The following is a 26,509-nucleotide window of genomic DNA, read 5'->3' on the forward strand; positions in this document are numbered from 1 at the left end:
GAGAATGGTTCTGAGGGCTTTAAAGGAGAATCTTTCTTTCTCTGCTCCACCATTTTCTGCCATGTGAGACCCCTGCATGGCTGTAAAGCCACTACCAAAGAAGACCCTCACCAGATGTGTTCCCTGGACTTTGGACTTCCCAGCCTCTGAAACTGTAAGCAATAAATTTTGTTTTCTTTATAAATCACCCAGATGCAGGTATTTTGTTATAAGCAACAGAAACGGAGTAATACACTCTCTAAACCTCAGTTTTCTCATTAGTGAAATGGGGTTATTAGTAGTACCTTCACCATAAGATTGCTGTGAGATAATGTATACAAAGAGCTTTGTTTGCTGCTGAGCTACTGGTCTGGGAGCAGAATCTCTGGCGTGTTGTGAGTCGGGGCCCTGTGACCAATGATGTCACAATGCCCTGCTAGACTCTACCTTCTCTATTAGGGAGTTGCAGATTCTTTGGAGCCAAGGATATGCACTGACATGTGAGACCACTACCAACTGAGGGTTTCATGAGCACACCCCTTTGCCAAGATCTTAGTGAATAGTCTCTCACTGTGCAATTGTACCTTAGAAATTATTTTACTTTTGATCATGATTGTGCTTGGCTGGATGCTTTTTGTTGGATTTGCATGTTACATGGGCACGTTTCCAGAGCTGATGGTAAGTAACGGCCCTGCCTGTAAATTTCTGGCGGTCAGTCCTGGTGTTGGCTGACCCTCTCAGCTGGGGTTTCTGAACCAGTGGGTAAGACAGTTGAGGTCTCACCACTAATCGGAAGTCAGGATGTGATGGGAACAAAATTAATTTCCTAGGCTACTTCCCATCTCATTGGGCATCCTCCTTTAAGTCTTTTTTTTTTTCTTCTCTCCCTTGGATACATAACTTTACTTGTTTCAAGGCATTATGGAATTTATTTATTTACTTAGGTGGCTGGCCAGTACAGGGATTGACCCCTGGACCTTGGTGTTATCAGCACCATGCTCTAAGCAACTGAATTAACTGGCCAGCCTGGCATTATAGAATTTATAAGGGGTCTGCTTGAGACAGTACCTGACTTCTGGATTTTAGGCTGATTGGATCAGTGGTTGCTGGTAGGAAGGGGAACTTGGGGGTTTAGTGGGACCTTTCAGCAGCCCTTCCAGTCACCATACAGAGGTAACTACATAGTAGGCCAACAAGTAGAGCCATCTCTGTCTTTAAATTTTCTTTCTGATTCAGCCTCCAACTCTGAAGTGGAAAGAGAGGTGGCCTGTTCAGGAGAGCAAGGCACGACTGAGGATTTGGGCTTTGGATGAAGATCTGCCTCTGTGAGTGGGTGAGCGGTCAGTCTGTTGGGCCAGATTCCTCCATTTCCGGGGAACTTGGAAATCTTAGTGGAGAGTTTTTATTTCTCTGGAAAATATAATAAACTGTGGAAGGGGAAATAACTTAAAGTACATGGTGAGGAAAGAGGATTTGGGGAGTACTGCTAAGGACAGCAGGCCAAGGTTCAAAGATCTATTAATAACTGTGTCTCGTAGGTAATATATTGTACCAGCATTTTTAATGCTCCTTCTGGCAGATTCTGAAACTCGAGTTAACATAAACTTGTTTAAGTCCTGACTTTGCAACTTATTACCTATGTGACCTTGGGAAAGTTTAATTTCTCTGAACCTCAATTTCTTCTGTACAGTGGGAGATATTTAAGTATCTTAATATTTTTGTTAAGATTACATTTGGGAATTCATGTAAAGCACTCAATGCAAAGGTTCATAATTGGCATTTAGTAAAATATTAACAGCTAAGTAAAATAATGAGCCAGTCAGCAAAGATTTACTGATGACATTGACCTCTATTTACCAAGGCCTCACAAACCAGCTTGTTGGTGAAAGTGGGATACAGGCACAGATCTCTGGACTTGATAGCCTCTTATACTCATTCCACTAGCCCAGCCTGCCTATAGGAAACATTAATGGCAATATCCCTTTTAGCACACCATCTCCTGAGTTTCTTACATCCCACCCCATTTCATTCAGACTTGGGTTTTTTTAGAGCTGTTCCCATTGTTAGAAAAACTTAGAGAGTGTTAATAATACACTGATTATAGGAGCAAAGGTTGTTAGGAAGCTACTCCAGAAAGTAGGGGTGTCAAGCCCCATGTATACTAAGAGCAAGACATGATGGTTGGTTTTTTTCTCCTCCGTCTGCCCTAGTATTTCTGTGACAGCACTGGCCCAAAGCAGTCAGATCTTTGTGAAGGTGGGGATGTGGGTGAAGGAACTGGATATTTATTTACCTGAGCCACTGCCATACTGTGTGATCCTGACCAAACCACTTAAACTATTCTGTGCCTTAGTTTCTCCATCTGCAAAATGAGTAAAACAAATAGCTCATCTTCCTTCTCTTTTTTTCTCAGGGAAGTTGAGGCTTACCCTGTGTGATGAGGATTTAACTGTGCCATTTCACAAAATGCAAGATTTTTCTTCTTTGAACAGCCTAACGATAGCATATAAAGTTAATTGCCTCATAGCATGCCTAGCCATTTAATTTTCCCAATTAATCCAAGGTGTTTTTGTTTTGTTTTTTGCATAGCAATGATTTTTCCATCTTATTGCATAAAACCAGTAGTTGAACATTTTGTCGGATGATCTAATCAAGGAGTGATGCCCATTGGGTCCTAACCTCATAGGGTCACCAGAGAACAGTTTCCTTTTCATAAGGTTTCTTTAGTGCCAACACACCTGGCATCCTGGCCAACCATCGCATAGCTGCTCATTCTGATTGAGTTCCCAAGGTCACAGGGGCTGATGTCACAATTGGTGTTTGAGCTCTGCTCCCCAAGATGGCCATAGGGATCCTTTTCAGTTCAGACTAGACTGCAAAGCTCCTTAGGAGCTGCCATGCTAGGCCATCCATCATCTGGTCTCTAATGAAGACAGCCCCGTTCCCAGGACTCAGGGAATAGAACAGCCTGTACACACCACCAGCTGAGCAAGAAGCCCCACAATGATTGTTATCTTATGGATGCTTTTCATTGCAGGAACGATGTGGAAGGGATATAAATATCCCCCAGGAGGGGTAAGTGTACCTCTCATTTTGTTCTCTATTCCTACTTTGAAATGTATTCCCCCAGATAAACTAAGCATGATCCAACTCTAGTAACTTTAGAAAGAAATACTCTTTTCTTTCTTTCTTTTTAGAAGTTGTAGCTTACCTACTCCTATTATTATTTACTCTAGAGTTGGGAGAGTTCCTTTCTTTCATGTGATGTTATACATATTTTTTAAAGTCTTTATTCTTTTTAAGTTCTTCAGTTTGGAGGAAGAGGAAAGAATATTTCAGGCCCAGAGTCAAAGCTTTCTGACTTGGGTGACCTATACTCTCTGTTGTGCTGATAGGACATTTTTTATGCTCAGCCTTCCATACCATTTCCTACATCAGCCCACTTCAGCAACCCTAACTTATCTCTTCATGTAAAAACTCGTCTGTAAAAGAGTTCGGGTGGCAGATGTCTCTTTCCTCTCTCCTCTTGTTAGACCTTGGAATATTTTATATTTCCTCTGTCTCTTGTCAGCGCCCACACTGCTAAACAAACCCCCCTGACAGCTGGGATCAGAGGCATTAGGTGAAACGGAAAAGGACATAGCCAGCCCTGGACAAGGAGGGCCATTGCCTCAGCCCCACGCTTTAGCAACCACGAATCCCACTAGACCACTACACCCACTTGACATACCTTTTTTTCTCCTAGACCCCAGTGGAAACAAGCAAGGATGATCCTGGTGAACTAATGCAGCTCTGAAGCTCTCTTGACCAGCTGTATATTTCCTGTTGTTGGTTTCGCATAAAGTAATTGCACATTATTTTGTCATATTTCATGTAAAAAGTTACCACACTTTTAAGATGAATGAAGACTTGGTATTCTGTTAGCTCGTAACAGGGAGATAGAAGGTGGGGAGGTAGTCGAGGTAGATGAGAGATGATTGGGTTCTGTTGCATAGTTGAGACTAGCATTAAGACTAAGATACCTAGTTCCATTTGTCCCTTATTTTGTGTACTTAAGGATAGAAATTCTTTAGAGCTCTTTAGACTTATTTTCCAAGTAATATCTTTCTCCTGGATCCAGGGTCCAGAAGTGAAAAAATGTTACAGAAAGGGCTAGGGATTGCCACAACTTTAAGCCTGTTCTTCGCGGTTCTCTTACTAAGAATCCAAAGCTTATACCATATAAGGAAAGGACCTCGTGTTAATATTGGGGTTAGATGCTAAAGTACACATTATTTTAATCCTTACAATAACCTTCTGAAGCTGGATATTAGCTTCATTTTACAAAATGGCAAAAATGAAGTTGAGGGGCTTATGTATCTTGCCAACAAACACAGACAGCTCTGGGTTGCAGAAGTCAAGATTAAGATTCAGGCCTTCTCCTTTACGTGCCTTTATGTGCCAAGTAAAAGATCCAAACAAGACTATGGGATATTCAAGATCTTGCTGCCTAAATGTCTCCCTTACCTGAAAAGCCAAGTAGTTGCCTGATGATTCTTTTAGCAGTCACTACTGCTAATAAAAGCAGCATATGTAGAAACAAAAGCTAACTGCTCAGACCTCCTACATGATGCAGTTTATGAAGCAGAGATAGGAACCTAAGTATAAGGCCTATGCAATTAATCTAGGTGTCTGAGCCTTAGGATCTTCCTAAAAGCCCTCTAAAGGTTCAGAGAGGAGAGCAAGAGAGAGAAACCTAACAGGAACAAGTACTTTTGCTGCTTGCGGATGACTGATATATAGTTCCATTATTCAAGAGATGTGCCTGCTATCCAGCAAAGTAGATCTTTTGTTTACACAGAAAATATTTTGTTGATTATTTAGTATGTTTGCTAAACTATTTCTAAGTGGCTCTTTGCAATGGATAGATGACCCTTTTTTTTTTCCCTTTAAAAGATGACCGGTAAGGGGATCTTAACCCTTGACTTGCTGTTGTCAGCACCATGCTCACCCAGTGAGCTAACCAGCCATCCCTATACATATGGGATCCAAACCCATGGCCTTGGTGTTATCAGCACCAACTCTCCCAAGTGAGCCATGGGCCGGCCTCAGATTACCATTTTTATGGAAAGAAAAATGAATTCAAAATCCATAGCAAAACTTTGTTAGTAATTTCTGAATCTAGGATATTAGCATCTATTTCTTCCATGACCTAGTCTACACATTCCAGTGAATTAAGTACCTAAATTCTCTGGCTGCATGGCTTTGCCCACTTGCCTTGTGTATGAGGGGTCTTCAAAGTTTATGGAAAGATGTGTGTTATATTTTAATCCCATTTTTCCACGAACTTTTTGAAGTACCCTTGTTTATTCTAAAGGACACCTCTTCTCAGCCATCTCAAGTTTTTTAATCATAGAGGATTGGTATGTGCTCATTTTGACAAGAGGAATGCTATAAACCCAGCTTCCCTCCAGTTTCACTCTAGAACTTGAGCCGTGAAGCTATATTCTATTGCTCTGACCACCTGCTATCCTAACATGGGTATCTGAGAGCAGAACAGTTGGTTCTGCTGGTAGGGGAGGAGAGAGATCAGTGGTAAGTGCTGAGCAGACATGAATGTGTAAGGGAGGATGAGGAGTGTCTGCAGGAGAAAAACCCTATCTCTGTAGCTTGATGAGTCTATTGAGGCTTCTAGCTAGAAAAATGTTCAGGGTGTGATGAGATAAGGAATATTTCAAAGTTTTGATCAATAAATGCAAACCAGTAAAAATATCAATAAAAAATTTTAATGTCTATAATTTCTTGTACACATAAATTGCAAAACTTTTACCTGTATGTGCAAAAGTATATTCTCTTGCAGGTCAACAGCACCAGAAAACAAGCTAAGCTATGTAAAAGTTTTTTTTGTTTTTAAACTTGATTTGTCCATATGTAAAAAACATGTTTTAATAATTCCAAAGAAGTCTACGTCCCACTCTTAATCATACACTAAACACCTGAATATTTCATCACATTCACTCACAAAATAAATAGTAGTCTAATATATTCAGCACACTGAAAATAAAACCACCAGTATCTCTTCATATATTTATTCTTTCCAAACATGTTTTGGCCTCCTGCTATATCTCAGAAATATACTAATAGCTGCTTTTAAGTTACAAAATACAAAAACAATTTATTTCTCGGAGAAAATCTTGGGGGATTACATGAAAAAATGAAATTTCGAGTTCCCACAGACTTTTTTTTAACAGTCTTTGAATCTTCTCATGGCACACATGTAAGGCTGTCTGTGACATGTGGTACCCTGGCCTCCAAATGGACATAATTGCATTTATAGTTTAGAGAAAATACAAAGACAAGTTCTGAAAGTAGCCTTAAAAGAAAGTGCCCTTTGCTTTGACATAGCAATATCAAAAGCAAGTGGGACTGTGCAATCAGAGCCATATAAGTTTTATGAAAACTACTTTCTTTTTACATTTGTATTAGAGAATGCCGCACCCATGATCATGTAACATTATTACAATCGTGAAATAACATTACTACATTCATGAATTAACATTACTCAATAAAAGGCACATCTTCAAATATTGAGTTAAGAACATCTGAAATCAAAACAGTAGAATATATATTGAAAATCAAGCACTTAATTTGTAAACCTTGATAAAGTAACAGCCTATTCCAGTTTCTTCAAAGGCTTGTGAGTTTTTTGTAAGAGTGGTCAGAAGTGCAAAACATAATGGAAGACAGGATTTGGAAACAAGCCCAAGATTAATTTAAAAGACTTTTTTTTTTTTAAATGAGCCATGAGCCACAGAAGTGCCCTTAAATCAACATCTATATTGTAGAAGAAATGCGCTCAAAAGTGATAGACACAAGGTTACAACCTGACTCTTCCTACCAAGTTCTGGAACTTTAGCACAATGGTGCTTTCTGTACACATAACTGCACCATATCATTAAGTGCTAGTAAACTTTAAGCCAGCAGAAATCTTTCAGCAATGACAAGCACTTGATTTCAGAGTCTGAATATTGAAAAAAATATATCTAAGAAAAAACTTTTGAAGGGAAAAAAACACAGTGATGGCAAAGAAAATAATGTTTTAAACTTATTATATTACATGGAACATCACACTACCCTTACATAAATTTCATTGAAGGTATTTGAGATGAGCTCCTCAGGAGGTCAATAGAATTTTCTGCTAGGAGTATAACTGTTCTATGTGGAGAATTAGAAAGGGTGTTATTCCTAGTGATGAAGACACTTTTCATGGTATTCAAATTCAAAATCAAATCCTTGCACTTTCAGTTTGAAATTCAGTTCAAAATGAGTTGATCTTAAAGGACTGGGTCACATGCTATACTAAGGGAAGCTAACAATGATAATCTGTATTACCCAAAACTGAAAGGTAAAGATGACTTTTTGTATAAAAAAGAATATACAAAAACAACATATGGACCTGTTGAAATGAAAGGATTCTTTGTAGGACAACCTCACCAACTTCCTAATCCCCAGTGTCCAATGGCTTAATACAGCCAGAACATTTACTGTAACTGTCCTACAAGCTTATGTCTGACTGCCCCCAATCCTCCACACATAGTGTCAAGGACAAATGCTCTCTAGCATCATGATAATCTCATTTTCTGTTGCTGACTGTCCTTGCGTCTTGGCTTCCTTCCAGCCAGATTCTAGGTCAGCCTGATTGGAATTGCTTGGACTTGAGGCTTAAGTGATATCAAGTCTATAGACATGACTTAAAGAAGGGTGACAATGTAGAAAAGTTCCACAGCCTGGTAAAACCAGTTTCAGAGAACATCCTTTTCTACCTGGGAAAAAAATCTCTTCACAGTGCATAGTTTGAAATAAAAGTGCAATATGGGCAAAAAGAGAAGTGGTGCTTTTGATACACATGAATTTAGTTTTTGGTTTTTTGTCATTAATATTTGCTAAGAAATTTAAGCTAAAAATGCCAAGTCTTTAACATCTAAAGGTACAGGGACACCTTGGAATTCCAAAATATTTTTATAATGGGTGAGGGGAATAGGAAGGAGGGGAGCTTCACATGTCATCCTTATTTTCTAAACAATTACTCTTTCAAATCTAATGCTTGAATAAAATAACTATTCTTTAATATAAAAATGAAATTTTTTTAGATAAAAATCAATCAGCACAGTGACCTTGTCTATTTTACACCAAACCCAACATAACAGTAAGTTTCAAAGGAAACCTTCAAAAGAATATTCTTATACTGGCATAACTTGTATTTTAAATTGGATAATTTTTTGTTAATTGCCTAATCACCTAAATTAATGAATAAGAATGCTCAGCATCCAATCCATGAATAATGCAGAATACAATATAATTTATTCTACTTTGTACTTCAAAGTCACAGGGATGATATCCATATGATAATAATAAAGCCTACTCTACATTTTCAAGTTCTCAATCCAAACATATAGATTAGGACAGGTCACTTTATTGCTGGCAACATTCACGGAAGGGCCAGGTTTCTCATAAAAAGTAAGTTTGGGAGCTGGGCAGTGCCCTACTCACATATCAGTAGAATTATTAAGAAGTCAAAAGGCAATCTTTTTTTTTCCTCTTAAAGTAGCAAAGGAACAGTAAAAGATTGGCTGACTGGTGAGCAGCCCCACATTAGAGTGCATAGCTCATCAGGATCAAAGCTGGCATTTGTGAACAGTTAACTTCATAAGAGCGCACAGTGGGCATTACATTGTCTGCATTACAGATTTCACCCTGGGAAATATCTGAAAATACTTTATGTTCAAATGACAGTATGTATTCCTTCTCGAGTATCCAAATATAAACCTAATATGATAAGGGGGCTTCTTCAGTCTAAAGGCAGGAAATCTTTGCAGCAGAGTATCTCAGGGTTTCACAAAAATAAATAAAAGCAGCAGCTAACGCCTCTTCAGCTTCTTGGCCTTCCGACGTTTCATTTCTTCTTCTTCACGCCTCATTTCCTCTAAGTCCTCTTGCATACCTAGTCTTAAGCTGTCGGAAAAAGAATTTAAAAGGGTATTTGTCAATATAAGAGTACCTCTTTCTTTAAAAAGCAAGAATGAAATTTGAACTGGGAGATAACATGGATTGTGCTGATGCTGTCAAAATGCCTCAAGGCTTTAATACTGAAAACAGACTAGCAGGGATATTTTTTACCAGGGGCCTTGGATCCAAATTGTAGTAGAACAAAGATCTCACACCAAACAAAAAACACCTTAATATTCCCATTAAATAAAATATAAATTTATCTCAAAAGCTTCTAAAAATAAAAAACAAGAAACATTCATTGAATAACATACTATTCTTGTCTTCCTACACTTGAGTTTCACATTTTATCTAGTTACAGTGGGGAGGGCAAGATAGAGAAAGAGGTTTAGTATTCTGAGTTGACTGAAGTGAATTATTTACCTATAATTACTAGGTAATAATAATAATGATTAAAACTATAAACGAAGTAATTACTTGGTACCCCTACTTGAGAAATTATCATTAGTTTACTATCTGATAGCCAAACAAAAGTCAGGTAGAGGGAATCTAATATACGAGGGTACTTCAAAAAGTTCACAGAAAGATTCCTATTATCTTTTAATTCTATTTTTCCACAAACATTTGGAAGTACCCTCATACGTCCATTGGCTCCCTAAGGCCAGCAGTGTTACAGGTTAGCAAGACTGAGATGGTCTGATGGGGAAAGAAAAGCAAAAACATACTCTAACAGGATTAGGAGCAGCCTCTAATATTTATTGTGTGCCTACACGTGTGAGGCACTGCACTATGCACCTTGTACACACTGTCTTAATCCTCACAATACCTAAATAAGTGAAACAGTATATTCTCATTTTACAAAGGCGAAAACAAATTTAGAAAGGCCAAGGAATTTGTGTAAGGCCCCACAGCTAGTAAGCAGGATTGGAATACAGAACCATGTGGCCCAAAGCCCTTGTTCCCAATGGTGCAACTACAGCACCAAACAGAATTTTTAAGACATTTTTGTGCAGATGTGTTTTGTACTTACCTCTTTGCTTCTTCCTTCTGCTGCTCTTTCCAACTACTCTCCATGTAACGTAAGGCATAATCACTTTCATCCTTGTATCTGATAAAAGGAAATCAAAGTTGTAAAAAAAGAACAAAAATTCGGATTTCTAAAAAACTACATCTTCTCATTTAAAAAATCATCTCTTTTATAACTAAATGAAACAGACAGTTAAGATTACTCCTCCTAGCTTGGCAGGGACCGAGGCATGGACCGAGGCAGGGGAGAATGGGTAGAGATGTGTTTCTGAAGTAAGGACAAATTAAACGAGCCCCTATCCTCAGAAGGCAACTATTCCTGAATCTAATGTTGATGACGATGCCAATCCAACAATGCTTCCTCAATCCATTCACCTAACATATATTTGATAATTTATATTAAAATCCTGAAAGCACAATACGGTATATATAAAAATTATTTAAAAAACATTAATCTCATTTGAGTTTCATAACTGTCATGAGGTGGGGAAGGACTTTAGAATAGAGGAAACAGGTTAATGACTTGACCAAGAACATATAGCTAGTTAGGGACAGCACTAAGATTAAATTTTTAGATCTGATTTTTAATCCAGTTCTTCCTTCTATTCTACCAAATTTTTAAAATGACCCTTTCTTAGGATGACCTAATTTCTTATATCCACAGGCTTCTAAGGAGGTAGAAATTGTTGATTTATAGGCAATGTGATAGATTCTATTTGTTTTATATATAGAATACCTCATTTAATCCTTCTAAAATGTCATTTTAAAAATAATTCTCAAGTTTACCCAGCTAACTTCACTTCAAACCCTGATCTTTCCTCTATACCAGTGCTTCTCAAACTTTAATTTATTTAATAAATACAAAATCACCTGGGGATCTTATAAAGTGGATTTGGATTTGGTAGGTCTGGGTCTGAGGTGGGGCCTGAGAAGTCTACACTTATAAAAAGCTCTCAGGTATGTCAATGCTGCTGGTCCCATACTTCTGTCCAGCAACCACTCTTGTGTAGCAAAGCTTTTCACACCAAAGAAAAGCAAGTGTCAGATCAGACTGGCTTATGACAAGTCTCTGTGGATGGCTTTTTGACTTCAAAGACAATCTATTTCTACCACACTAAGCTGCTTCACTCTAATTATGTATCATACCAAGGACAAGTTTTATACTCATACCAACCAGCTGCCACAAAAAAAAAATTTTTTTAAAGGGATATTTTTGACCCTCATGCAGATAACTACACAAACTATTCTGAATTAATTCTAAAATACTTAGTGTCAAAAGAGTGAATCTATTTAAAATAACAATCACCCTGGGGTTCTTAATTAAGAACTGTATTCAATGACTCTACTATTAATGTTTATTTCTCCCCCATAACATGAATAATTCAAGATAAAAAGTATATCATGTTTATTTAAATGTTGTTTAGCCTTACTTTTTTCGGTCATAGCCAAAGATTTCTCGAATGTGCTTGGATATTTCTTCCTGAGGTTCTCCTTCATCTTCAATAAAATCTTCCATTTCAGAGTCATATTCATCATCTTCATCATCTTCCTCTTCATATTCTCGCTGCCTTTTGTAACCAGTAGGGAAGGGAATTCTTTGAGGACCTAAGAATAGAAACCATTATTTGTAAGAACATTAAAATTTAATACAGTCACAACAGAGTTCTGTGTAAATTGACATTCTTATAAATCATTAAGATGGTATCCTTAAAAACCAGAGCAAGCAGGCTGGCCCTCAGCATGGAGTTACTACTACATCATCCCTGCTGCGTCACTGTGTTTAGGGCTTGCTAGAAATGTCTTGTTACATTTTCTAGCTTAGCAGTGCCCATATTTCTGGATTTCAAAGATCAGTAAAATTTCTACAAGTAAATAAATAAGATTTACAAACTTCAATAGAATCATTAACTTTTAATTCTGCTAAGACAAGACACCAAAAGTAGCCACCTACTATCGACTATCACCTTAATTCCATTTAAAAATTTTCAGTCCAAATATATATGAAAGATTCTCAAAATTATGGATAATTGTTCAAACTAAGTTTGACTATAGGAGAAACTCACTACATTATTATCCTTACTTTTGTCATTTTGCCAAAAGACTGATAAAAACTTTGCAAAAGTCAGGCATAGATCAATAGGCCAATATCTGGGAACAACTACTTTCCAGTCTCTAATTACAGACCCTCCTTTTATTCTTCTACCACTGTTTTTATTTTGTATGGCTTGTCTCCCTAGCTCTGAGTTTCTCAACCTCAGCTTATGACATTTTGGGCCAGATAATTCTTTGTTGTGGGGGGGGTCTATCCTGTGCATTGTTTGTCAGCAGCATCCTTGTCCTCTACCCACTAAATGCAGTAGCATCACCTACCCTCAATTGTGATAATCAAAAATGTCTCTGGACATTGCCAAATGTCCCCTTGGGGGCAAAATTGCCCTTTGTGGAGAATCAATGATCTAGCTGAATTAGGAAGTTTAAAGCAAGGAATTTCACAGCTGGTTTCTTTCTATATTCTCCATGGTGCCTAACAAGTACTTTAGCAAATGCCTATTAGCATGAAGCAACTAGACCTAGCAGGTGCCACCAATGATCCTTCTGTACCCTGCAACAGCAGATTCCTAAGGGATCAGTGGTTAGGACCTTGATACAACCCATTATAAGGAGCAGAAACCCAAGGAGAGTCCAAAACAGTTCCTGGCACATAATGGCTACTTAACAAACACTTGCTAAATAAATGATGCACCAAAAAATTAAACTCTGATCCTTGAAGACAGGTCTCTTTTAGTACTCATGAAAACAAAGAGATTAATTCATCCATTGAGCCATATGTATAAGGGCATGTACATTCACCTTATCTCACAAATCACAAGTTTATTAGACTTGGGGACATTGCAGAGGTAAACACAGAGGACTTTAGCTAAGTGTCTTTCTAAAGACTTTACCAAGTCATGATCATTAAAGGAACTCTCAGGCACAGGACGGATAAAACATCAGGATTCTATCAACACTAGAGTACCTTAAAGGACACATGGAAGGGTCCGCAGTCATATAAAGTACTCTTTTCCAATTTCATAGTGACAAATATATACTCTTTAGGGTGAGGAGCAATTTTACCTTGGGCAGATCTGTAGTGAGATAGGCGAGGCTTCATTCCATTCATCTGTCCATTGCTGGACCGGCTGATGATATTCTTGGAAGAAATTGTTTCTGAGACAACAGTGCACTTGGGCTTTATGGGGGGACCTGGGCTACTAACTGTTTGCCCAGGTCCCAAGCTGCTAACTGGTCTTCCAGGGCCTGAACGACTGACAGTCCATCCAGCTGGAACTGATCCACTTATGGATCGCCCAAGGGGGCCTGAACCACTCACTTGTCGTTGAAAGTCACGTGGACTGCTCATAGGCCGCCCAATGCCTCCAGAGCTGCCCACAGGTCTCCCAGAACAACCTGAGCCACTGATGGGTCGCCCAGGGCCATTTGAGCTGCTTGCAGGTCGTCCGGGGCCACTTGAGCTGCTTGCAGGTCGTCCGGGGCCACTTGAGCTGCTTGCAGGTCGTCCGGGGCCACTTGAGCTGCTTGCAGGTCGTCCGGGGCCACATGAGCTGCTTGCAGATCGTCCAGGGCCACTTGCACCACTGAGTGTCCGCCCAGAGAGATGTGAGTCACTGGCTGGCCTCTTGGTCCCACTGACTGATCGCTCAGGTCCTGAGCTGGAGCCGCTATTCTGGCGCCTGGACACATGGCCAAAACTAACTGTGGACCAAGTAGTCCCTGGGCTGGGCTGTCCAGTGGCTGAGCTGGAGCTGCTGCCTGGCTGCCTGATACCTGGACTCTTAGCCTTACTTTGTGGGGTGACTGTGGGCCCAGGCATGGAATGGCTGGGATGGGAAGGAGATTTTTTGGCTTTGTGCTCAGTATTAAATTTCTGAGTCCCACTAGCAGAAGTCTTTGGGACACTTGGTGAATAGGTACTGGAGTGCAGCTTTACAGCCCCATTGAAAACAGGTTTGTCATGGCCCTCACGAAGCGAGGGTTGGGAGCTATTGCCAGATCCTGCCTTGGTCCTTTCTCCTGGCATGGCTTTGGATGAAGACAAAGCTAAATGTTTCTCATTGGCTGTGCTGGATCTGGATTTCTTCTCAGCATGAGGAAGGGGCATTCCCTTGGGAAAAGAATGCCTGTCCCCAGAACCTTTGCTAAGTTTTGTGCCCATGCTTTCTTTCTGAGAGGGTGCCTTTTTGGACACAGTTGGAGGTAGTTTTGCATCTGTCTCAGGTTTCTTTTTCCTATGCTTTTGTTCAAGGAATTCTCGCTCCCTAAGTTCTTCTGCAGTCATAGGCCGCTCTTCTGATTTTTTCACTACCTTGATCTCAACTGGTTCAAACTGCTTTTTCTCAGCCAGCCTGAGTAAATCGGTGAAGTTCATGGGTGGTGGGGCACTTTTAAAGGGAACCTTTGGTTTGCTTTCAACTTTGGGAGGTTCTTGTTCTTTCTCATACTCCTGCTCTGACTCTCCTTGATTGTATTCTAAGAAGTCATCCTCTTCTTCCATCTCATACTCTTGGTCTGTTCCCTGGCTGGTAAGGCTTTCCACTGCCTGCCTCTTCTTTGACTTTTCCTCAACAGGAATCCCATTGTAACCATGGAAATTATCCTTTGTCCTCTTGGCCATAGCTCTTGCTTTCTTGTCATGTTTGAGCTCAATTCGCTTTTTCACTAGTTCTTCTTTTCTTTTTTTCTCCTCTAAGGCTAAAAGGGACAAAACAAGAACATATTATTTCAAGGTCTCAAGATAGCAGTATGCTCATCTGCAAACATAAACAATGTTCAAGTTACAGTTTGAAGACATTTAGTAATCAAATGAGGAAGTCATTCAAACAAGTACCAATTGAGTCATCTTTACATACGAGTGGGTCACATATAGGTTTTTCTATATGACTAAGCAAGTGGGAGACTTGGTTTTCAACTTTAACAGTTCATATCAAATAAATATTTCAAGTTAAGGGAATATTAGTACCCACTTTGCAGTTGTTAATAATTATAAATCAATGAATACTTAAACTCATTGAATCACTTTCTTTGTCATTTGATGAAGTAAAACTTCTTGAATTTAATGGTTTAAAAAATTATCCCCATTTTAAACCTATTAATAAAAAAAATTAAAATACAAAATAGGTAGAAACAATTTCAGAACCAAGGTTAAAGAATGGAATTCTTATTGGGGACTTACTATGGCCAATTAGAAGACACGGTCCCTAATCTCCCAAAAGCTTTTAATTTAAGGGGGAATAAAAGAAAACTTCTATACAAATGATCAACATGAGAACATATGTAAAGCCATAAAAACAGTTAATCCAGACACACACACATACACACCCCAAATCCATTGGCCTATTATGTTTTTACAAACACCCACTGGTTAAGTACAAGCTAGATGGGAAGGTGGAAGACTTTAAAAGTGAGAACAAGGATACAGATACATACCTTTTTGTCTGAGCTCCTCTTCTTTTCTTCTAAGAAAAGCCTGTACTGCTGCTGATTGGACACCTTTAACTTTTGGGTCTTTTTTGGGAGGCCCCACAGCCAAACTATACCTTTTCTAAAAATAAAAACGGAGTAAAAGTTATAATTCAACTTTAAAAATATATCACCTATTAGGTGTAAGGCACTGTGCCAAGCAATAGAGAGGTTTAAATGTTGACTGAAAAACCCATTATGAGTAATTAAGAGATCATATAAACCACGTCCAAACTCAGCTATAAAATATCAGGCTAAATATTGATTATGCATAGCTATTTTTAGGTGCAGGATTTCTATGTAACATCCCTAATAATGCATTAATGAACAATTCAAAGAAACCCTTTTTTCAGGCTATTTTCCAAAAAGGCACCTACACTGGGTGACTGAAAAAAAAAATCATCTAGAAGACAGTGGATTACTTGAGTGTGTTTTAAAATTCTGATTTAAAAATTAACCTTCCTCATAACTGAGCATTTCAAAGTCCAACTTTCCAAACACAGAAAACTACTCTTCATTACTGTTTTCTCTCCTGACTACCCTAATCCAAATGACTTTCTAGTAGGGACTCATAGCTACATAGGTTATTTTGCTCAGAACATGGAAATACTGAGATTTTACACTGGCCGTAGGCAAACGCTAGGGTCAATCACAGCTAAAAACCATTTCAAAGTAATCTAAGCAGCAAGAAGGGTCCAATTCTCTGTAACCTTTAACTGTAGCTCTTATGCTCATTAAATGTTAATCTGTCACAGAAACTATCTTTTCGACAGGATTCCATATCACCCAAAAGAGTGCTAATATTATCTTGGCACAAACGGTATTTCTCTGGACTTCAGTATTTTAAGTAACTACATTGGGAAATGACTAAAACTAGAATAATGTTAATTTGAACTACAAAAGGAAAAATATTTCCATTTTATAAATATTTTTTATTAGGGAAGTATGACAAACACAGAGCTAATCATTCAGACCAGAGATGATTCATCTCTAGGACTATTCCCTATCAAATTTATGGGCCAGGAAATAAGATTTTTGAAGTATCCTCCTTCTTTCATCTTGTTAGGCAGATGCTATTCTTATCTACCGAACATTTTCCTGTGGTTAGTAGAAAAAGAAACACTAACTTCTGAGAACAAAGTGAGCAACTTAGGAACCAAAAATGTATTCTCAAAATGTGTATGAAGTTCCTGGAGGAAAGCCAAAGGATCTGTACTTACTATGAAGTTGCCAAATAAAGTATGTTGAAACAGGCTGGAAGTTCCAACTAAATTAGTCTACCAACAGAGCAGCTGGCCAAGGAAGCAGGCCCTAATCCAACCTGAAAATCCTGCATGATAGCAATGCTAAGAACTGACACATCCCAACAGACAGAAATCAAGACAGCATACAGATTTCTTTCCCAATCACCTTGGCTAGGTCACAATGAAATCTTTGTAAATTTAATTATAGACTCTTTCCATAGTGGATAGGGGCCCACAATTTAAAAGAAAAAAAAAGAAAGATAAAGGAAGACTGAAGAGAAAGAGAAGTAATATTGCTAACCGAACTAGGATGTATAAAATTGCCTTAGTATATAAGAAAAGAACCTCAAACACAGGCTTATCAACAAGAAGCTCACATTTTCATTTTATCATAAATATGATTCAAGTTAAGACATGCAAAGACTCTCCTGTATTGGCCAACCACCAAAAAAACAACCCCCCCCCCCCCCCAAAAAAAAACATACTAAGACTCTTAAGCAGAGGCATACACTCACTCCACTCCATCCCATCAGGTAGATTTGAAGAAGAGGAAGGTTGGATTTCTGTCACCGAGACATAAAATATTCCTGCCCCTGCCAACTATATATAGCTCATAGACTCACCTGCCAAATCAAAGCTTACACAGGGTTTCCCCTAAGAAAAATGCAAATGTACACGTTAGTGTTACTTTTTGGCGGCTGACCAATACAGGGATCGAATGCTGGACCTTGGTGTTATCAGTGCCATGCTCTAACCAACTGAATTAACCGGCCAGCCAATGTTACTTATTTAAATCAGGACTGGTTCACTGTCTAGATAACACAGCACTGAGCACTATCTAACATGATTTCTGGATAGACAGCTTTTATCCTAACCTAGGACTTCACAAGACAGAAAATGGGATATGACTAACAGAAAAACTGCCCTTTAATGAATACTGGTACCCAAAAGGGAAAACAACAGTGTCTATAGGGCATAGTTTAATGCAGTGTTTACCAAACTTAAGTCATTTGCATTCGTACCGTCATGATTTTTGCCTTTTTAGTATATCACCTGTGCTATCAATTACTAATTAAAAAAAAAAAAGTAGACTTAACAACATAACCTATTATTATAGCTTTATCTCAGCAATGACTGGCTTGAAAAGCTATTTATATTTTTCCAATTTCTATCAAAATATATAACTATTAAAAAAAAACTTGTATATCACCTAAAATCATGGTACAGCCAGGACTATATGTACTGCCCTTTAAGAAATACAGACTTAAGGAACAAAAATACAAGAAAGGCAGAAAAACAAGGAAGGATATGTTCAGGAACTCAAATTTGGTCTGAAAAGAATTACAAAAGCTACTTTTAGCTTTTTTCAAAGTATACACCTATTCCCATCAATTCATATGACAATTTCAACTTTTTTTTTTTTTTAAAAAACCTTTAATCCTTGAGGATACTTAAGCTAGGTCATATTTAACCCAATGACTTTGTAGTATGTGTTGTCTTGCTCCTATGATGCAGGAGAAATGTAATCCATCTGTATAATGTGTATGTCAAGGATTTGCTAGGAAACAATTTAAAAAACAAGTAGTAGGTCAAGGTTAGCACTGCTGTGATGAGGCTCAATCTTGTTTACTGACTTAATCTTGTTTACATGAACTGAGTTATAATTAATAGTTTCTTTTAGCCTCTGTAGCTTGAAAATGTACTCAAAGGCACAAATACTTAGCAAATACACAACATTTTCTTAAGCAAAGTTGAGGTCACAACCTAGAAATCTAGGGCAAAAAATGGGCTGGGTCACCATAGATGATCTTTAAAAAAAAAAAAAAATCTTTGAGATATAATTCATATACCATAAAATCAATCCATCCATTTTATGTGCACAATTAAACGGTTTTTAGTATATTCACAGAGTTGTGCAACCATTACCACCCATCTGATTCCAGAACATTTCCATCATTCCAAAAAGAAATCCCTTACCCTTTAGCAGTTACTCCCCATTCCCCTTTTCTTCAGTCCCTGGCAACCAATAATCTACTTTTTTTCTCTACGGACCCATTCTGGACATTTCATATAAATGAAATCATACAGTATGTGATTGTGATGGTTAATTTTATGTGTCAACTTGGCTAGGCTATAATACCCAGTTATTTATACAAACACTAATCTTGGTGTTGCTGTGAAGTTATTTTGTACGTGTGATTAACATCTACAATCAGTTGACTTTAGGTAAAGAAGATTACCTTCCATAATGCGGGTGGGTCCCATCCAATTGAAGACCTTTAGAGCAAAAACTGAAGTTTCTCAGATAAGAAGGAATTCTACTTCAAGACTACAGCATTAACTCCTTCCTGGCTGAGGTTTCTCCTTTCATCAGTTGGACCCTTGGCTTGTCTCTACTTTTTGACTATGATGAATAATGCTGCTGTGAACATTCGTGTACAAGTTTTTACGTGGATATATGTTTTGGGTATATGATCATAGATCTTCTTAACACTGAGCTGGCTAGATCTTTCAAAACGGAGGTGCAATCAGACCCTGGGTTTTGGGGGGTTTTTTTTGGTTGCTGGCTGGTACAGGAATTGGATCCCTTGACTTTGGTGTTGTAACACTGTGCTCTAACCAACTGGGCTAACCAGCCAGCCCTGGACCCTAGTATCAAAAGACATGTTGTAATGGAATATTTTATAACACAGCTCCCCAACCTTACAGGGATAGCCCAGTAAAGAATCGTGTTAAAAAAGAAAAAGAAAAAGAAAAAGAAAAGCCGTAGTCTGGGATTACATTATATTATATTTAATAAGTAGAAGAACTATTTTGTACTTTCTCTTATGTCAGATGGCCATATTTAGCTGTAGCAGCAGCATATCAAGATGCACCCATCAATTCTAAATCTGATTCAAAGCACTAGGCTGCTTCATTGTTTGAGCTTCATGAAAAGCAGCTGGACAAGAGTTTCTTTTATTCTAAGCATACCCATTTTATTACACTGCAAGCCAACTCAGTCATTCTGCTAGACCCCAATGAATGATCCACAACAGCGATGCATGTGCCATTTAAATATAGCATCAGAGATTTTGCTAAGATTTGCAATTTTGAGGGCAACAGAACTAAAAAATATTAAGCCACTTTAAAACACACGTGTTCCTTGCATTGAAACTACAATACACTGTCAAGATCAGATTAATAACGAGCTTTCAGTCTGGAAACATGCGTTCACCAAATAAGAGTATGTTATATTGAAATCAATAGTCAATCCCTCCTTGAAAGCTGTTCTTTACACAGGAGATAATAAAGTGCTGTAACTAGAAAATATAAATTTTCTGATGGTTTTACATAAATTAGAGATTTACTATTGGTTAGAGTTAGGAATTAGGAATATTCAAAGAATACATTCTTAATCACACAATTTTTAAAATCTTCTCAAAACATCACAGTCATGGAATGAATGCTGGCCTGGAAAAACACTGGTTTGCATTAGGCTTACTTAGCTGGATGGCTAAGAGAGTGAAAATTTAATAAACCACCCAAAAAGCATGCTACTCACATTATGAGGTTAAATGTAATTTCTATTTTTACTGTGTTTATAAAAACATACTTTATTATAAAATGTAATAATATCAGATGGGAACTTCAGAGTATCTCTAGCCCAACTTCTATGTTAGAAAAGGCCCAGAAAGGAAAGCTGTGTATTTACTGGCAATCAACTGTTTGCTGCAGAGTCTGAATTAGAATCCAGGTTTCCTGACTTAGGTCCCCAATTGTTCTCATTACAATATGCCTCATTTCAAATTTAAACTGCAACACTTTCATAGCTAGCTCTAACCTCAATCATAAGTGACATTCCCTAATTTCCACGTGCCTGTTGGAAAATACATTACCTCAAACAGTTCTGCAACTGAACTTCCTATCTTATTCTCCCTCACTCTCAGACTCTACTTCTATAAACTATGCTGGCACTCTCATAAACAGGCTAAAATATCCCTCTATCCACCAGTTTCCAAATGCTGTTGGTTTGGTCTTTAAATTTTTCTCATCAGACTTTACACTGAGAATGTCATCAGAAAACCAATAGGGTTACTGCCTAAAGATATATCAAGGTGGAGTTGGGGATAGGGAGCTGGATGAGTTCAGGCTGTATATGTAACAGTCTTCCTCATCACCCCATCTTAAATACTCTCCCCTCGTTCTACACAGGTCAGGACTAACAGCAAGAACTCTGGAGACAGTCTATCTGGATTAGATTCTCTCCTCTGCCATTACTAGCCCTATCATTTATTAGCTGTGTAACCTTGGGCAAGTTTCTTCACCTCTCTGGTCCTCAGTTTCCTCATCTGTAAAATAACCTTCCTTATAGGGTGCTGTGGACTGATTGAATTGTGTCCCCCAAAGTCCCTTTATTATTAAAAGCTTAATTCTCACTGTAACTGTTAAGGGTGGGAAATCCTATTACGATAATTGAAAGGTGGGGCCTTGAAGAGGTGATTAGATTATAGGACAATGCTGTAGTGACTGGATTAATAATGGTGGTCAGGGGCATGGTTCTGAGGGCTTTAAAAGGAGAGCATGTGAGAATCTCTCTCCCTGCTCCACCACTTTCTGCCATGTGAGATTCCTGCATTGCTGTAAAGCCACCACCAAAGAAGACCCTCACCAGATGAGTTCCCTGGATTTTGGACTTCCCAGCCTGTGAAACTGTAAGCATTGTTTCATTTTCTTATAAATTATCCAGTTCCATGTATTTTGTTATAAGCAACAGAAATGGACTAATACATAGGGTTATTATGGCGATTAAATTCAGTTAATTAATTTATAAAGTCCTTGGGACAGGGCCTAGCACAGAGCAAGCACTATAAATGTTAATTATTATTATCATTATTATTTAGAGATTCTCTAGGTGGTGATGGGGAAGAAAAATAACTGAATCTCTGTGGGGATAAGGTGGGCAGTAGTTTGTAAAAGACCTTCTCCCAGTGAAAGACTTCACTGGTTGAGAAGTACTGCTCTAGAGATCCAAAGCTGCCCCAGGCACTGGACAATTCATCTCCAGATCCAAGAGTGTGGAGCAATCCAGTTATATAATCCATGATAGATCAAATGTTACCTGCAGAAAAAAGTTTCCTGCAGAAACTTTATTGTTGGCCCATAGTGTTCTTTAAAAGGAAATATAACTACTATACAAATCGTAGGCTTTTTTTGAATGCATGGAGCTTAGCATCCGTCATTTTATATTCAGACTACTTCAAGAATTTACATTATCTACCTGGCCCCTGAATAGATCTGAATTTGCCATCCCAGTTAAAGTCCCTGGGCTGCATTTTCAGTACCTATGGTTCCTATCTTCGAGGGACTATAGACCAACATCCTTATATATCTGGTACCACATAAAGGCTTGCCCATTACCTTTCCATTTGGCGGGGGTGGGGGGGTGGGGAGGGGGTCATACAGAGCTTCAGTATCTTGTCTGGGATGACTTTCCTAGTCTGTGAGAAAATCCACATAACTTGTCTCATGCATTATAAGCCATAAATTATAACTATGTGAAACTTACAAGAATCCATATTCTAGCTCTACTACTGTATCAAAACAAGACCACTACTTTGTTTTTGCTATTGGAACCCAGAGGGAAAAAAATCAAGTGCAAGGTTACCAAAAATAACTTTTCTGCTTTAAATATAAACAGAGCCAGTGACAATGACTGGTTACATCACCTTAATCAGCTGTTATTTTGTATTCAGTTTTCCACTGGGAAATGATAGTGTGCCTAATATTTCTAGGCATGATGCAATCCTGTCTTTCTTTTAACTGACTAAAATATTATAAAAACTATTTTTCTTAAAAAGAAACAAAGGAAAAGAATGATTAGGGAAATATTCACAGCTTCTCAAGCCAGATACAACAGAAACCACTTTTTTTTATTAAAAAAAAAAAAAAAAAAAAAAAAAAAAGATGACCGGTAAGGGGATCTTAACCCTTGACTTGGTGTTGTCAGCACCACACTCACCCAGTGAGCTAACCGGCCATCCTTATATGGGATCCGAACCCATGGCCTTGGCGTTATCAGCACCACACTCTCCCGAGTGAGCCACGGGCCGGCCCAACAGACATCTCTTTAAAATAAAGCTGTGCAAAGAGTCTGAAGTGGCTGTACAGGTGTTTTGGATTTTAGTCTAATGATTGCTGGTGACTGGATCTCCTTTCTGTAGTAAAGCCTTGACCTAAGAACTCTGAAGACTTAAAAATCAGAGTGTCAGCTCTGATAGGATTCAAATGTAAGGTGAGGGGTGAAGATAACCAAAAGGGAAAAATGAACCAAACACAAGAGAGGGATGTAGCCTAGCTGTCAGTTACTACAAAGCCTCTACGCTTCTCAGACCATCAATCAAGTTTATGTCAAGCAGGGAGTATGTATGGAAGGGTGTGAGTGTGGGTGTGTCTGTCTTGAAATGTTTTTTGACTTGGATGGTAGTTTACAAGGATACCTGCTTTGTACTAATATGTTACACTGTACAATAAGTCTGTTACATGTATTTCACAATTTTAAAGAAAAGAAAATAGGGAGTTGGGAGACTTCAATTGTATCAATTAGGCTTTATTTCTTTTAAAATATATGAAATAGATATGGCAAAATGTTAATACATATCAAATATGGGGTGTGGGCATATGAGGATATGTTAATATTTTGTATATGTTTGCAAGCATCCAAATTACTTTGAGCTAATAAAGAAAATGAGACTGAATAGGTCAGACGAATCAAGTTAAAGCAAGATCATGAACTAAATTTAACTACAGTCTTTTTCTATTTCTCAATAGCGTCTTTTGTGAATTTCATTCCAGGTAAAAAGGATTATAATAGTGCCAACTAAATCAAACTTTCAGGCCTACTAGCTTTGCTGGGGGGTGGGCGGGGAGGGAGGCTGTCAGAGAAAAGCATGATTCATAAAATATATGCCTGTTATTCACCTATTAAAATTTAAATTATATCACCAATTTTCTTTTTTCTTTTTGTTTCTTTTCTGTTATTCCAATCATAAACAGATAATATATATATTATGAAATATACACATATTTTGAAATTTTATGCTCTAGGATTATTAGTCTGCTTCTCTCCCAGCAGCTACTGGGTTTTAGAATAAGAAATGACTAACTTGGTTCTGATTCTTCCATAGAATATTCCTGAACATCAAAGCTAGTATTGTATTATCTATCTTTGACCTCTCCTGAAATTCAGGAAGATCTAGAATAAAATATGGACCAAATTATACAAAGACGAGTGGTTACCACAACCAATATTGACTTGTCCAGGTAATGTACAGATGCAGAAAGTAATCCTGTTGTTCAAGGTTTCAAATGTTCGAGTCCATTAACTTCAATACGCAGGGCTTATGACTCATGGCTTAGGGGAATGATTACTCAGAGTACCTGGGATGGGGGATGACTGTAGATATATAAAGGATATAGATATATACACACGAGTATATACATACTGATGGATGCAGACCTTTTTACTAGTTATCTTCAGGTCAATATTTTAAAAATGTTTTCAGATCAATATTTTCAAAAGAATAGGCCAACCTTAGAAGACAAGAAAAGCGGGAGGAGAAAAAAATTAATATTGCAATATACTAAAATTTAGGAAATGCAGAACACATAGTGAGAGCTCAATAAATTCCAGTTGAATTGACTTCAGAGATGTCTGAGTTCTACACCTCACTGCTCAAACCGCAGGTATCACAAAGCAATTTATCGGTTTACAGCTGTGCTGTGGGTACCATCTGAGGATCCAGAGATGACTGTTTATGCAAAAACAGCTAAAACAACGCAAACTAGGCACTCTCCAACACTTCAGCATTTAGATTTTAAGTCTGCAAATATAAGTGAATTGAGCAAATGGGACCTAGACTTCAAAGACTGAAATCTGGAAGGCCAACAAGTAAACGGAAACTGAAACTAGCTCATCCATTCAGTTGGCCAAGGATTTCGTGGAATCGGCTCAACTTGCAATACAAAAGGTGACACTCCCCCACAGAGAGGTGGTAATTTAATCACCTCGTTTGCCAAGTGAGTGGGGCCAAGAGTCAGAGAACTCATTCAAGAAATCACACACTTTTGATCCGAAGATCAGCAAGAAACTAGTCGAAACGCTATCAGGCCAAGTCTCTAAAATCCCTGAACTCCCCTACATACAAGGTACTTCAAAAGTTTCGCGGAAAAATAGAATTATAAGATGATATGAATCTTTAGATTAACTTTTTGAAGCACCGTCATATACGCTTCCTCCCCAATCTTTGGGTTTAAGTTTATGCCGAAGCCAGAAACTACTAGCGTTAGATTCCCCTAAGTGCCACGCAGGGCTCACTCAACCTGCTTTCACGCAACTCTATCTAAGACACCCAAACTGCAAAGTCCATTTTGCAGAGTTAAGTAAGCCAGCGAACCCCACTCACAGGAAAGCTCCCGCCTCACGTCCCAAGCCTCTTCACCCCGAGTTCCCAGGAGTACAAACCCAAGGAAAGTAAATACGGCGGCCAGGTCCTTACTCTCCAGGAGTCGATAGGCAGCTTCCTAGAAGTTCCATGGGCCAAACATTCCGAACTTGAAAATTGGGGTCTCCCACAGGAACGCCCCAGCTGTTACGTACCGGCACACTGTTGACACCTTGTCCTTTGGAGGCTATCAAGAGAATTTCCCTGAAGTCCATGTTTGAGCTGGCACTCGGAAAGCAGCGAAACTGCGCCTTACCGAGGCGCCCAGCCACCGCCAAGCGAACTGCCACAGCAACCCTACTCCCACCCCTCCTCAGCGCGACCACTTCCGGCGCCTTCCAATGCCGTAGGCCCGCCCCCTTCCCTCCAGCGGCCTATATCCTCTCAGGGCCGCCACTGCGTTCGCGAATCTTTGCGTAACTTCCGCTTTTGGCCCGAGACACGTAGAAACGTGATACGTGGCTGCTGGCGTTGGCTTGAAGAGGAGGGACTAAGCCCTTTACCAACCAAGGAGAAGCGGGCTGGTAAACTGCGGGGTGTGGTTAAGGGATTCCGGCTTCCCTAGCGGGCTGCTTAGTAATCTTGGTGCTTCTTGTGAGCTCTGGTTAGGGGGAGCGAGGGACAGTCTGGGGGAGAGATGTTACTTGCCAGGCCTGGGTTATCTGGGTATCACGGTTGGGCGCTCAGGTCCGAACCGGCGGCGCCCCCACAGCTGAAACGACAAATCTCGAGCGGGGGATTTCGGTTACTGGTTCCTAGGCGTTCGCGAAGCTGCGCAGGCCCACACGTCACCGACTGGTCCTCTGTCTCTGATTGACATTAGTCTCACGTCCTGGCATTCGTAGTGCGCTCATCTCCCCACACAGATGCTCGCAGGTCGGGTATAGAGGCACGCGCTTACTGCTTTTGCTCCGTTTGCGTAATATGCTCCACGTAGCGCAGGCAACCTGTGTTTCTGCTCAGGGGATGAGTGAATTCCTCACATACAAATCCCGCCTTGACATACTCTGATGCACTGATGAACATATGTGGCCCGTGGTCATATTTATGGCAAGCCTAATCCTGGCTTCCTTTTGAGAGTTTTCTTGGGTCTATAAGGTCATTTCGACCTGGTAGAGCACACTTAAAACAATTAGGCACACCTGGATCTGGGGTGAGACTGGGCCAGGGACTTCCATGGGGTGATGGAAATGTCCCCAAACTGGATTGCGGGAATGGTTTCACTGTAAATTTACTGAAAATCATTGTACACGTAAAACCGGTGAACTTTACAGT

General features: G+C 39.0%; 2 protein-coding genes across 2 annotated transcripts; one reads left to right on the forward strand and one right to left on the reverse strand.

Moving 5' to 3' along the window:
- Nucleotides 1-588: 588 nt before the first annotated feature.
- On the forward strand, nt 589-5,713 carry MISFA (mitochondrial sheath formation associated). The gene is made up of 4 exons (XM_063095228.1): nt 589-657; nt 1,216-1,304; nt 3,017-3,054; nt 3,725-5,713. Exons 1-3 carry the CDS (start codon nt 589-591, stop codon nt 3,036-3,038), a joined length of 180 nt encoding a protein of 59 aa, XP_062951298.1. The 3' UTR covers nt 3,039-3,054; nt 3,725-5,713.
- A 318-nt stretch (nt 5,714-6,031) lies between these two features.
- SPTY2D1 (SPT2 chromatin protein domain containing 1) lies at nt 6,032-25,536 on the reverse strand. The gene is made up of 6 exons (XM_063095319.1): nt 25,390-25,536; nt 15,475-15,589; nt 13,105-14,739; nt 11,421-11,595; nt 9,995-10,072; nt 6,032-8,970 (listed from the first exon to the last, which is right to left on the reverse strand). The coding sequence occupies exons 1-6, from the start codon at nt 25,447-25,449 to the stop codon at nt 8,877-8,879; spliced, it is 2,157 nt and encodes a 718-aa protein (XP_062951389.1). The 5' UTR covers nt 25,450-25,536; the 3' UTR covers nt 6,032-8,876.
- Between the last annotated feature and the right edge of the window lie 973 nt (nt 25,537-26,509).

This window comes from Cynocephalus volans, chromosome 4 (genome assembly GCF_027409185.1).
Source record: "Cynocephalus volans isolate mCynVol1 chromosome 4, mCynVol1.pri, whole genome shotgun sequence".
Taxonomy (NCBI): domain Eukaryota; kingdom Metazoa; phylum Chordata; class Mammalia; order Dermoptera; family Cynocephalidae; genus Cynocephalus; species Cynocephalus volans.

Bases quoted from the DNA above. Each gene is read 5' to 3' on its own strand.
- MISFA (XM_063095228.1), top strand. From the start codon at position 589: ATGATTGTGCTTGGCTGGATGCTTTTTGTTGGATTTGCATGTTACATG. The intron at 658-1,215 runs GTAAGTAACGGC...TTTCTGATTCAG, and splicing joins GCACGTTTCCAGAGCTGATG to CCTCCAACTCTGAAGTGGAA. The intron at 1,305-3,016 runs GTGAGTGGGTGA...TTTTCATTGCAG, and splicing joins TTGGATGAAGATCTGCCTCT to GAACGATGTGGAAGGGATAT.
- SPTY2D1 (XM_063095319.1), bottom strand. From the start codon at position 25,449: ATGGACTTCAGGGAAATTCTCTTGATAGCCTCCAAAGGACAAGGTGTC. The intron at 14,740-15,474 runs GTATGTATCTGT...TGTCCCTTTTAG, and splicing joins AGAGGAGCTCAGACAAAAAG to CCTTAGAGGAGAAAAAAAGA. The intron at 11,596-13,104 runs GTAAAATTGCTC...TTCTATTCTTAG, and splicing joins TCACTACAGATCTGCCCAAG to GTCCTCAAAGAATTCCCTTC.